Source organism: Perna viridis, chromosome 11 (assembly GCF_037379345.1).
Source record: "Perna viridis isolate PV_CMFRI_1.1 ecotype Kerala chromosome 11, ASM3737934v1, whole genome shotgun sequence".
NCBI classification, from domain to species: Eukaryota; Metazoa; Mollusca; class Bivalvia; order Mytilida; family Mytilidae; genus Perna; species Perna viridis.
The window spans coordinates 21321582-21334987 of record NC_142455.1 but is presented as its reverse complement, the minus strand read 5'-3'; the positions used below and the strand labels follow the sequence as shown (position 1 = coordinate 21334987).

Genomic DNA, 13406 nt, shown 5'->3' with positions numbered 1-13406 from the left:
ACACACACACACACACACACACACACACACACACACACACACACAACACAAGTCAAGTAAACTTTATTTAAAGTCGAATTATATCAAACAATAAACATAAGCTCTGTAGAGTTTTAAGAGTTAACATAAATAAAACATCCAGACATACACTTAAATCAATATGACAAACAAATTATAAGTAACATGCAAGTAATCAAGCACATAAAAAAGCACAATAATAAAAGCAATGCTGACTAAAATTAAAAGCAGACGTTAATAAGCAGCTAAAAGCATTAAAATTAACATGCCAGCAATATTAAAATAATAAATTGCAAGATTTTAAGGAGATGATGTTACAATTGTGAGTTGGGTAAGCCAAACTATTGGCAAAAGGAACAAGAACATCCCTTCTCCTCCCACTTATTTATCAAACTTTTAAAATGATCAAGGCCCAAGTTCCCTCTTAATTCATTTGAACGTTGGTTCCACAGTTTAGCTGCCCCATAGCTGACAGGGTGCAGGCCATACCTGGTTGTGTTTACACTTATGTTCACCAAGTTTTTATACCTAAACGAGTAAGAGCTTTCTTTAACAGTTATCATATCAAGTAAGTATACAGGAGAAAGTTTGTTTATTATTGTATATACATGTATAGCTAAAAATCTCAATCGTCTAACTCTTAATGATGGCACCTTAGACTATATTAACAACTCTTCATATGTACTTTGATCATTATTATAACTTTTTGGTACAGCTTTCATTACAACAATGCCATACTAATAGACAATAGTTGAAATTTGTCAGTATAAAAGAATAATATATTGTAAGTTTACCAAATTTACTTGGATGATTTCCAATTCTTTTTAATACATTTAATTGCTGTGTTTCCTTTTTACATATATTAGAGGTATGGCTATTAAAGTTCAATTTCAAATCACATGTTATACCAAGTAGATTTGCTTCATCCTAACAGAGGATATCATCACCATCTAAGTTAAAAATAATATTCTCTTTTTGAGACTTTCTGCCGATCGCAGTAGCCTGAAACTTGTCAGGATTGGCTTTCATATGATTATCTTAGAACCATTTGATTATACAGGCCCACCAACCTTAATCCTATCTCCAGGATACATAAAATTATGCCTTTGTACAAAACTTTGTAATTCTATAGATTTGATATGATTTGATACAATCTTGTCTATAGCTATGCAACTGTCATTAAAATCGCCACCTAAAATAACAATACCAAAATCTCTGTACAATGTATACAGAATATCTAACGTGTTAATGCTTAATAATTTTCAGTAGAATCATCGGAGGGAAGTTAGATTTCAAATATAAACAGTGACCTGTGGGTTTCATTTATTCAGCTCAACACCGGCAAATCTATTTTTAAAATGTATAAGAGATACAGAGTACTGAGAATTGTAAATTCTTTTTATACAATATTACATTTCCGCCGATTTATTGTCAGGCGGTAAAGGGTCACCTTTGCTAAAACACGAATGGTCACTATCTATGGAATTGAGAAAGTGTAAGGAATTACACTTCAATTTGTGTGTATTCCTGACAAATAGAATATAACTGTCATTTGCTTCTTCATCCCGATAAAAATGTTCTCATCAGATGAGATAGGCTCATTGGCTTTCCTTGTAACAGAATAGGTATCCTGAACATTAGACCGTCTGAATTTGTCTTGGTGTTTTGTCAATGTTGATAACATAGCTTGCATCGTTATGATTACTACAAGTCATGGATGATTTCTCTTGCTGCTCAGTGTGTAGATCGGTCTTACGAATGTTGTTTTCGACATTATAGTACTTTCACTAAAGTCACGTGCGGTGTCCATGTTCTTTGCATTACTAAATACACAGCTGACACATTTCTCATTGTTTGGTGACACGGGTAAATTCACTTGATTAACGCTATGTTGGTCGGACTTATAAGTATTCATTTTCTGCGTAATAAAGGTTTTGCTTGGGGAAAGGTTTTCTTCATATGATAGTTGGGTCGCTAATTTAGTTTCGCTTTGACTTTTTTGAAAGTTCAGTAGCACTTTATTGTGGCGATTTATTTCTGAAAGAACTGAAAGAAAGTTTTTATTTTTTGTTTGTATCTCATAAAAGTCTGTTTCTTAAATCGCTTTCATCCTTTGATTAAAAGGTTTGGTATTGAAATCGTACTGAATATATTCTTTTTCACAACAAGCGATGTGTCGATTCAACATATCCGTTGTTTCTTAAAGTTTTTGTTTCAGTGAGTCATTCTCTTTTCCTAAATTGTCTAACTGGCTTTTGTGTTCAGAGTCACGCTTTTCCAATTCACATACTCTTAAGCTGACTTAAGTGTCACTCGTAACTCAAGTAGATGACAGTTTGTAGCTCTGTTACAAGTACTATCACTCGCAGATTTTGTGTCATCTTTTCGAAAACCACTTCTATATTATTATTGTCACCCAAAAGAAACATCTGAAGTAAATAGCAGCCGTGTACATATTTCACATATGACGTACCCTTCTTTGATTTTTTTTCTGTTGTACAGCCTTCCCAATGGGCACCCTTTAATGGACTTGGCTCGTGTAGTAAACGAACATCTATTGTATGTTATTATGTCTTAGTTAAAACAATCAATTTCTGGATATATATCTCCCAAGGAAGATCTACAATCTCCGAGTCTTATTTTTGAATAAAGTCTTGGTTCGGTACAAACATCTGCGAGTGTTGTAATTCAGTCTGGTTTTTACTACCATTATCACCATTGTTGAACTTTTTCATGACCGCGGGGAAGGGTCGGTGTGCCTATCTTAGTCAAAACGTTAAACATTGGGCTATTTTCTGGTGAATACTCATCGAATTGTGGCTTATCCCTTTATTGAATTTTAATCACACTATTTCAACTTCCTTCGGCGATGAACACTTTCGGTAACACATCAAAATCACCATTTAAATGAGCACCTGCCATTGTGCGTCCGTTTATATCGACGTCCATGTTGGTTTGTAATTAGTTAAATGGTTAGAATAAAACAAATTACAAAGGAAGCACTGAAAAGTTAAAAAAAATGAATTCAAACACTTTGATCTGCTTATGGTTTTGTTGATTTCTTAGGAATCTTGTAACATATATTCTAGGTCACCTACTTTCGTTACAGAAAACAAATGTACTTTATAATTAACATTACATTGGAACAAACAAAATTCGTGGGTTCACTTTACTCTAATTTTTTCATAGGCAACTATATACATGTCTGTATTACACAACTGTTTGACAGTATATTCATAACCCCGCCATTAAACGACGATTTTTACTATTGGATGTATTTAAAATGATATTCATTAAATTTAAACGAAAGGATGTTCACTGCTCATATTCTCTGGTTTTATCCATTTCATAGGATCAATGTTGTTTGCCCAGTGACCCAACTTTCTTTTCATAATTTTCACCTTAAAATGTTATTTAAGATGTTATATGATTTTTGGTTATCACTTTAGGGTTTTTGACAAGTATACCAAGTCATAACCAATGAAAAAAATCCAGAGAAATCTGTTTCCATCCGAAAATGCAAATGTTTATAATTATCTACAAAAAACGAGCACAATTACCTTTTTAATAAAAAATGTTGGTCATCAGTGAGTGTTTTCGTCGTTCTTTCACTTTTAAGTTTTATCCTGAAGCAGCGTTATCGTTCTGTTACCGTGGAGATGTTTTAATTTAGTTGTCGGAGCCTTCCTTAAAAGTGCTTACACTCGCTTAAGTCCGTTTGGTGATCTCTGAAAGCAGGCGCGGATCCAAGGACTGGCGTACAGGGCGTACGCTCCCCCCTCAATCGGTAAGGAAAAAAATCACCACAATTTTCACACCATAATACTTTTTGCCTTGCTTTGCACGGCATTTAATTCAATTAACGCCCCCCTCTAAACTCAAATCCTGGATCCGCCCTAGGAAAGTATTTACTGTTTTTAATTAAGGTTTCACGCTGGTGCATATCCGTTTTGAACGATCTAGATTCTGAACATCTTACTTCTTCGTCAATGTAATACAACTGTGCAAGTGAAGGGGATTTTGAAGCAATTCAATAAGAAGTCTTATGTATGCAATAGGTTACCAAAATATACTATTTTATATCAAATCAACTTTATTGTACCCATGAGTTGACAAGGTGGATTATTTTGCAAGGCGAATGGAAACGAATGATGTTATGTAAAATATAGAAGGGAAAATGAGTTGGTGGTACACTCCTATGCATTTTGAAATATTGATTAAGAAAACGTTAACTGTTGATACCCGATTTAATGTTAGATCAAAATATATTGAACATTATGTACATTAGGTACATCAGTGCTATTCGCGTCGCGTAATGTCACGGTCTATGATATAACATAAAACACATTATCAACATGTAATCCCTCATAATGAGCATGATATATTTGGTCAAACAAACGTGAACATTTGATACACGATGGAATATGATAAGGATGTTCCTGTTCCGTTTAAAAATAACAAGGATATCAAAGGGTTTTGAAACCTTCAAAGATCTTTCATGTTGGTAAAATATATAAAATTTGAACAGGCGCATTCTGCGGTGGGGTTAAACTAGTTTTATAATGCTTTAAAACTCTCCACTTTAATGCAATTTAAAAAATGACCTGAAATAACTAACCCATCATACAATCAATCAATGATTCATTACATTTTCTTCATAAAATACCTCAATATACACAAAGACAAACTGAAATATCCACTTAAAACATTCCCAATAACTAAAAACTAGAATAGAACTCATTTGAGAATGGCAAGATACCGCTGTACATCTCATACATCATAACGTAAAATTACAAATTCTATCACAAAACTTAAGCACCGTCAAATTAGGTGGTATTGCCTTAAAAGCAGCTTAGGTTTTGTGAAGCGGAAAACGGTTATAACTATATTTCCTTTAATGTAATAGTCAAAAAGACACAAAGCTGTCAAAGCGCAATCGACTTCATCGCACGAACTCTGATTCTGTTACAAAGCATCATGTCAAGATTTAAATATAGGGCAATATTCTAGTCCTTTAAGACCCTATAAAGATAACATTGCTGATGTAACAGCATAATACAACTGTGAAAAAGATAAAAACGTTTCATCATAGTTGAAGATTTTAACAATCTTTTCTCATCCATCATTAAATTTCATTACCTTTCCGAACACAAATTATCAAGAACAGGTTGACCTCTGAACTATGACAAATGTTGTATAAGTCCATTACATGTATACACAATGCATCTCGAATGACGTATTAGTGGATTTAAAACTAATAACTGTAATGAAGATTTTTTTAATGTAGACTCACAAGTCACCATTGATAATATAGAATGTATTGAAAGTGATCAGAAATAGTTTCAATTGAATTCAACAATAATATACAGACAGTAACGTGTTTGATAATACCTTAACAAAGAATAGTAACATATCATCATTACATTACAAATAGGGCGGAAACCTCTTAATATTTACGTTGTAAAAACAAATAACAATATATGTTTTAACGGATTTTTAATATCAAACCCACTTCAGACTTCATACACTTGTTATTTTGATACTTAAAACATTGGGAATATTGCCGCCATTATTTATGGTCAGTTATTATTAATTGTTGTTTTAAATTATACTAGAGTCGGTTTCCAATGATTAGTAATGCCTCCAAACATTTTAATGTACAACGCTCAATTATTATGTGAACACTTTTACGAAAGATGTTTTGTGTTGTATTTAATCTGATTCGTGTATGCAATGTTTTAGTACATTCCTAATTTTCGTAAGTGTATATATCGATGCTTTCTGCGTAAATTCTATTATATGATATTCGTCTTTATCTTATATTGTCAGTACTTATGAAAACTGTATTATTCATACATAATATGATTACTTTAATTTATCCAGTAATTATACGATTTGATATTCGCTGTGGCTTTTCAAAAAGGTTTGGGTAATATAATAGGGAACAATATAATTGAGGGCACATAATACAATAATTCGAAACATTTTATCAGGGGATCGAATAAAATGAACTTAACTTGAACTTGTAGTACTTAATAGAGATTCTTCATACTTTGTAAGAAAAAAACTATTCCAAATAATCTTTGAAATATACCTAGGAAGATGTTTTCAAAATGTTTGATTTTTTATCGACATTATATTTGTCCATTATGGTGGACGCGTTTTCAAAAAAAAACATTGGAATTCCAATGTTCCAATTGCTGACCTTTTCCTTCATTTTTACAAAGCTGATTTTATAGCTGATTTTATATCAACATTGTATTTCGAAAAGGGCGAAAAAGGTACCGTGGAGTTCTTGACATTAGACACTGTGAATGCAGATTCATACCTTGACCTACACTTAGAGATGGACGGTGAAGGAAAACTATTGACGAAACTATTCGACAAACGCGGTGACTATTCATTCTGTAATGCCAGATTTCTTTTCTTCTGTGGCAACATTTCTTCAGCATCTGCGTATAGAGTTCTAATATCACAACTTATACGTTATGCCAGAGATTGCCGTAACTATGACTTTTTTTTAACCGCGATAGATTCCTTACAATTAGGTTACTGTAACACGGTTATGTTGCTACAAGATTGAATTCAGCACTACAGTAGTTTTAAACTCATCATGAACTCGTGGATTGTTACAGTGTATCCATTTGCGTCATGAGCACCAATTTGTTCACTGTGTTCTAGTTTTCATATTCTCTTTTGTCTACCCCGGATTTGACTTTTTATGAGCAATCGGTGGATGTTTCTAGAAAAGCAGAGAATGCCCACCCTACCGGCTCACGTAGTCCATAATCCTAGATTTTGATAGAGTCTTTATTGTTCATTTACTTTTGTTGCTTTGTACGTATTTTTTGGTAATTTTATTTTCTTTACTGTGCGTGTCTAGTTTCCATGTCTGGTCTTTGTCCCTGAAGTACATTCTTTTGATTTCCGTTAGAATCTTGTTTTCCTTGATAACTCTTTTAAACCGGGAATAGTGATACCTTCGAATATGTTCAATTGACAATTTTACTTTCATAGTACCTTTTGCCTGATTCAATGCATTTAACATCCCTAATGTATAACCTCTGCTAACTATGGTGTGGACATAATTACAAGGTGTTACAAATTAGAAACCGCGAAGCTCATTGCGTTGTTCTGATAAACATAAACGGACGTTTGAATGTAGAAGGTAAATATACATTTGCACAAATGGTTGTTCTTAAACTGTTATTTTATTCCATCAATTACTTCTCGAATAAAGATTACAAAATTTCAGTTTAAATTTTGTTTTGTTGTGCTTTTACAGATATACATATATATATGTAGATATATATCTAAATATTGGTCGACGTCAGCAGGAAAATATTCATTTACTTTTTTTGGAAATGAACAATTTATGAAACAAGATGTGGAAGGTCTGGAAAGTTAACAGCTGGGTAGCTATTTTAACAGTTATATATGGTGAGTACGGAGTTATAACAGTATATTGTACGGTGCTTCACGCCAAAATGAAAAAAAAATTATCGAATTAACATGTACTATAATATCTATAAGAAAAATCTTTCCTGTAGAAAATATACAACAGACAATGAACTTATATGGTATTATAATTGGTTAAAAAACAAGTATAATCAATTTTGTATTAAGCGAACGTTTAATTTCCTCTAATTAATTATGTCACCATAAGATTTTATGATTAAAAGCATTTATGATTTTTTGTAAATATATGAAAATAATGATGATAAAAAGCCGTCAACAGGAAGATAGACACACAATGTCGACAAGTAACAGATCTTATTATATGGTCCATTTTCCTATTTTGATGATGCATGAGCAAAACAAAAAATAAAAAAAAAACACACATAAAGGATGACATTTCAATGTGAAGTGCGATAATCTCCTTTTCACACTTATTTTCAACGACTTACCTGCACTAATGTATGTTTTAAATGATTCCAGTGTGCGCGATGTGGTCTAATGCTGTTACAAAAACTTTATTTGAGAACAATTTAAATGTATTTTCTTGGCAGTCTTTCCATATGTTCAGTCTGAAGAAGAGACAAAATCATCTAGACTGGACGGGCGGCACGGTACTATCAACGTTCATGATCCTGGAGCATACGTCAGTTCTGATAAGCCAAAAGATCCTAGAATGTATACAAGTCCCGATAGAATACAAGTTGGTCACTATAACCTACCGGGTCAGCCAGGAAAACCAGGACAACCCGGAAAACCAGGACAACCCGGAAATCCAGGACAACCCGGAAAGCCTGGAGAACAAGTACAGCCAAGCAACCCTGCACAACCCGGTGTACACGACGACATTTCTACTTCTGTTCCAACTAGACTTTTGTCAGGTTTGCAGTATCCATATGGGATATGTTTTTATTTTATTTTTTTTGTCAAACATTGAATATTTAGTTAGGTGTAAGGGTCTGATAAATCTATTTGGTAAAAATAACTGAGCCTGCTTATTTCCAATGCATATATATCCATGTGTGTTTAAACCACTTTCTCTGATAGGACAATACTTCTTTCAATAAGTCCAACAATATAGACCAATGGGACATCTATCAGCTACATCATAGTTAAGATTTCATTATCCAAGTGAAGTGGATTTCTAGTGAGAGTAAAACAATAATACAAACAGCAGGAGGGGTGAAACAACAAATTCCTTCTTTGTATACCATATTCCATTAATGCTGAAATTTAAAAGGTTTACTTATGAGTATTATTAAAATGATGGTATCAAAGTTATTGTATTTTTAATCATTATTTTGGTAGGAATGACAACGGTTATTGTGTTAGTTGCAGTTTTTGGTTTCATCTTGGTCTTAGCCATATTAATCGGGACGACACAAATAATACACATGAAGAAAGGTAACATGAAATAAAACACTGTGGAGAATCACATAAACAAAACTTGTCTTAAATTATTTTTATATGAAATATTTGAGTATTACCGGGCATATGGAGGTTGTATGTCGAATTGGAAATGGACACTTATAGTGGTCAATCAGTTCATGGAGACTAAATTCTTTTGGCAATATAACATTTGTCCCAGTAGTGGTTGTATAAGCTGTTAAGCATTATAAAATAAGTGGTGTTATGGTTGCAAGTGTCAGAAAAGTAAATGAGTTGAAAGCAAAATTCTTTACTTATTGGGTGAGAGGAATATGGTCATAGGCAATAGAAAAATCAAAGTGGCTATCGAAAAACTGTCAAAACGTTAAATTTAATGTTTTCCCTCTTTTGTTAATTTCAATGTCAAGATAAGGGTTGACGTGATCCTAATTTTATTTTTAAAAAATACCATAATTGCTTCATACGATTTCTTTTTGACTGTTTTTTTTTTCTTATTCTGAGACCGAATGCTATGGTTATACATACAGCTAAGTAATCTCATTAAATTTTTGCTGCAATACACCAAATAAAAAGGTATTTTATTCAATGGTATGTTGAGATTTTTTTTTGGAAAAAGAAATTGTCTTATTGCAGAAATAAAATTGCTCAAAGTTGAAAACAGGTAAGTATGTACTTATTTATTCAAGGTACTTTACTGTAAACTTCCCAATATCTGGCTCTAGCGCCACAAAACCTGAAAAAATTCTTAACCAGAAAGTGTGAGAAAATTCTTAACTGTTCGTGTCGTCATCTATATCAAAGGCGTTAATTAGAATTACCATGGAAGTTAAAAATATTCTCAGACTGAAGTATTTCTTTTTACTTTTGTGGCGCTGGGGCCAATATAGCATTCCAATACCTAATAGAGATGATCGGATAATTAACATACGTACCTAACTTTCTTACTGAACGAATGAATCTCAGAAAAGTCAGTATTTTAAATTATGGTTATCTCCCTTATCTCAAAGTGTTGTTATACATTGTAACAGTTAAAACTCAAACAAGGAATACTTTAAGTTTGAACAAAGAAATTTAAGAATTTGTTGTTTAGCATTGTATAGTAAACGTGAATTATATGCGTATTTTGGTCCAGGGAAAGGATTTGCTTTTGTGTAAACCTCTTGACCCGCCAGTTGTTTGGCTTATTCTTAATTATAAACATGATATTATGTTGGCCATAAAAATAATGGATTTATAGTTTATAATGGATTTACAGTTTATTTTCAAATGTTTAAGACGTCTCAGCTTATTTGACGAAATATACAACTGAAAAAAAAAAACATTTAAATAATGTAGATACAAGTTAGAATGTAAAAAATGTGTCGGAATATAGTAAAGCAAAAAATTTCAACACCCTCAAACCAATGCATACTGTAACTTCGTTATTAATTTTATGAATAAATACAATTTATATTTAATAATAGTATTTAATACTATTAAATATACAGCATGATTTGAATGGAATCCATTAGAAAAGAGAGGCACCAACCAGGTGACAAGCCTAAATAATTTTTTTAAAATAAAACCTCCCCATCCCTCCCAAATTAAGGTACATTTACGACTTGGTCAATTTCTTTTAAAATTAATCCCAACCCTTAAATACCACTGCAAATCATTCGTAAGATTTGTGGGAAAGTAATTAGAAATAAAGCCTAAATAGTTGGTGTTAGCCCTTTCTCTTCTGAAAAAGTTGTTTGCTGTAAACAAATTTCTGAGAAAAATCAAACTCATTCACGATTTTATCCCTTCTTACCATTCACCAAAATTTGAACCCTACTATTGCATGCATATCACAGATCATTCGTATGTTTTGCATTGTCCTCGGAATTTACGCAATCTGCAAACTAACTCGTTTTGAAAAAAACTAACGAAAGGGGAATTAATGGAGTGAAAATATGGGACTTGTGAAGAAGGTTCGTATCCTAATCTAGAAGCTAGGTCTATTTCAGGACATTTCTGTGAAAAGAAAGATAACTGGATTGTCTTTTTATTACTTTTCATATTACGTCTGTTCGTCAAGTTAGTTGTCCGATTATTCTATTAATGAAAAGGAAACTCGAGGAGTATATCGATATAACCAAACACAATAGAACGAATAATAATCCATACAATAGGCAGAAACATCTATCAAAAGACAACGGAAAATTGCAATTCTTGGCGTTGATTTTAAATTTATAAGACATCCTCTTTCGTGAACCTTTAGATAATGTCAAGAAATGAGTTAGTGTCGTTTACCATTAGTTGTTGTTTGATGTTAATATTTATTGTTTTATATTATCAATTGTAGCTAAACCTTTCTACGAAATATTGAATGGACTACGTTTTATTGTTGACTTCAGTAGTCATCATATTTTTACTATCTCTGTACTTCTTCGATAAACTCTTCACACTTGTTTGGCTTAATTACCTGTACGTAAATATTTCGGCTTCGAATATCACTTTTCTTGATTTTTGTTGCTTTGTTTGTTTTTGTTTGGTTTGTTTTTCGTGCTTATTATTTTTAAAGTATCTTTTTTATTTATAGATATCAGTCAGTAAATACTCGGAACAAATCTGATGGCTATATTAGGTACCGTGGACTGGAAAGTGTTCATGAGTATCAAGAGTCACATGATTATATAGACATTAAAGATAGCAAGGCATTTGCTAATAGTCAAATCATGGATAATAAATAATACTTGTTATAAATATATTGATTATCATGCGCTATTCAATAACTACGATTTTCAAAACCTCATAATACATATTAATATCCGCTTTGAAATTTTAACTCAGCAACATCATTCAATGGAAAGATTCAGATTCAATCTCAACATCCAGAGATAAATGTATGGTGCTTGGTAGAAATTTTCATTTTCTTAATACAAAAAATAATTGGGATGTTTTAACCTATTTGTCCAATGTAGTAGACTGTTGGTATTCCAACAGGATATTGGTGTATCAGTTTGTTTGCCGGTACGTTTCTTTATTCTTATAATGCAGATTACATGAATCAAGGGAATAAATGACCAGGTCCTTCCTAGGATATTTTTTTAATAGATTTAAATAGACGACGTCTTCCCATTGGAAAATCCATCATTGGACGACGTTTTTTAAAGAACTTAAGAGCAATCATATCAAGGACCCAAGATTAGAGTGGAAAATAAATATAAAGACAAGGAAAACATACAAAACAACGAACATCAAAACAACACGTACAAAGAAACAAAAGTAAATAAACAACCCAGCTTCAACTTGGAGCTTGAACCAGGTGCACAACGGAAACGATATCCTGTTCTTTGAGAATGGGGGTACTGCAATCACTGAGAGGTCCATTTCATATCTAAACCTACTATAAGAGATCGTCTGATATATAATATCTACCGATACAAAGTTTTGTAACGAGGCTCAAGTCATCACTCCAAATAATTGTTATTATTTTTTTATGGTGTGGGCGTCTCTATCGCTGGAACATGTTTATCCACAGTGTCGTAGTATGCTCCAAGTTTTTAGTGGAGTCCAATTTGCTCATTAAATTTGTTTGCTTTGTACATATTATTTTGGTTATTTTATGTTCTTTGTTGTGTTTGTTTTTCCTGTCTAGTCTTTTTCCCTGGATTATATGCTTTTGATTTCCGCTAGAATCTTAACTCCCTTCATTATTTGCTTGTTCATGGTAACACGAATGTGACATCATATAAACAATTCTATGTGTTTTGATAAAAACAAGGGGATACTTAAGCTAGGAGCACTTGGTCCTTACTCATTTTCTTTTTGTTTCTGTATTCTCGAGTTTGTTTGCCGATTGGGTTATTTATTGTGTTGGACAATGTTCATGGTCTAGTCGTCGTACCAGGGTTAAGGTATCCGGCCCCTTGTTATCCTCATAGTCTTTTTGCACTTACTTAAGAAAGGCTGCTAATCAGGAAATGAACCAAGATAGCGCAATTGGTACTGATCATTCAAAGCATCGTTGTTGTTGGATTCTACAAGTATATGTAGCTGGCGATATATCACAATTGAATAATGTATTTAAACAAATAAGTCGCAGACATTACAGTGGGATTTGTGAAATATGGGCTGATAATGGACTATGAATTTGTTCATTTTTCTTATTTCACGGCATAAGCAATTTGATCCTATGTTCAGCGGCTGAGTCTATATCATCGCATCTACCCACAAAAAATTTGCGATAACATCAGTAAAAAATACCCAAGCGTCAGCAGCAGGATGCTTCAAAAACGACAAAATCCAAAATCTTGGCCTAAACGTAAAAACGCATGAAACAAAGATGATTTGCATACTCAATTAAGCAAACCGAATAAAATATATTTCGTATAAAACCTGAAAAAAAAAAACAGAAACAAGACGTCACGCAAAAATCTAAAGCACTAGCAATAAGAACTCCCACAAAAATATAATGTACCATCAGGTAATCGGGAACGGTAAACCTGTCCGCCAGATTGCCGCGCGAATTATTGTTCCTTTAATTACTTCTTTAATAAATACACTAGTTCATTAGATGG

General features: G+C 32.7%; 1 protein-coding gene across 3 annotated transcripts; it reads left to right on the top strand.

The window, feature by feature from the left end:
- The first annotated feature begins 7 nt into the window (after window positions 1–7).
- Window positions 8–11589, top strand: LOC148603327 (uncharacterized). 3 transcript variants are annotated; one of them, XM_088551572.1, is made up of 6 exons: window positions 8–5596; window positions 7304–7458; window positions 8028–8354; window positions 8782–8877; window positions 9496–9523; window positions 11426–11589. In XM_088551572.1, the coding sequence occupies exons 2-6, from the start codon at window positions 7404–7406 to the stop codon at window positions 11574–11576; spliced, it is 657 nt and encodes a 218-aa protein (XP_088407698.1). In that variant the 5' UTR covers window positions 8–5596; window positions 7304–7403; the 3' UTR covers window positions 11577–11589. The 3 variants fall into 3 exon arrangements, 2 of the variants coding, with proteins under 2 accessions (XP_088407698.1, XP_088407697.1); XR_015916320.1 differs by having other exon boundaries at window positions 10–5596; window positions 8028–8373; window positions 8783–8877; window positions 9496–10393; XM_088551571.1 differs by having other exon boundaries at window positions 10–5596; window positions 8028–8373; window positions 8783–8877.
- The last annotated feature ends 1817 nt before the right edge of the window (window positions 11590–13406 follow it).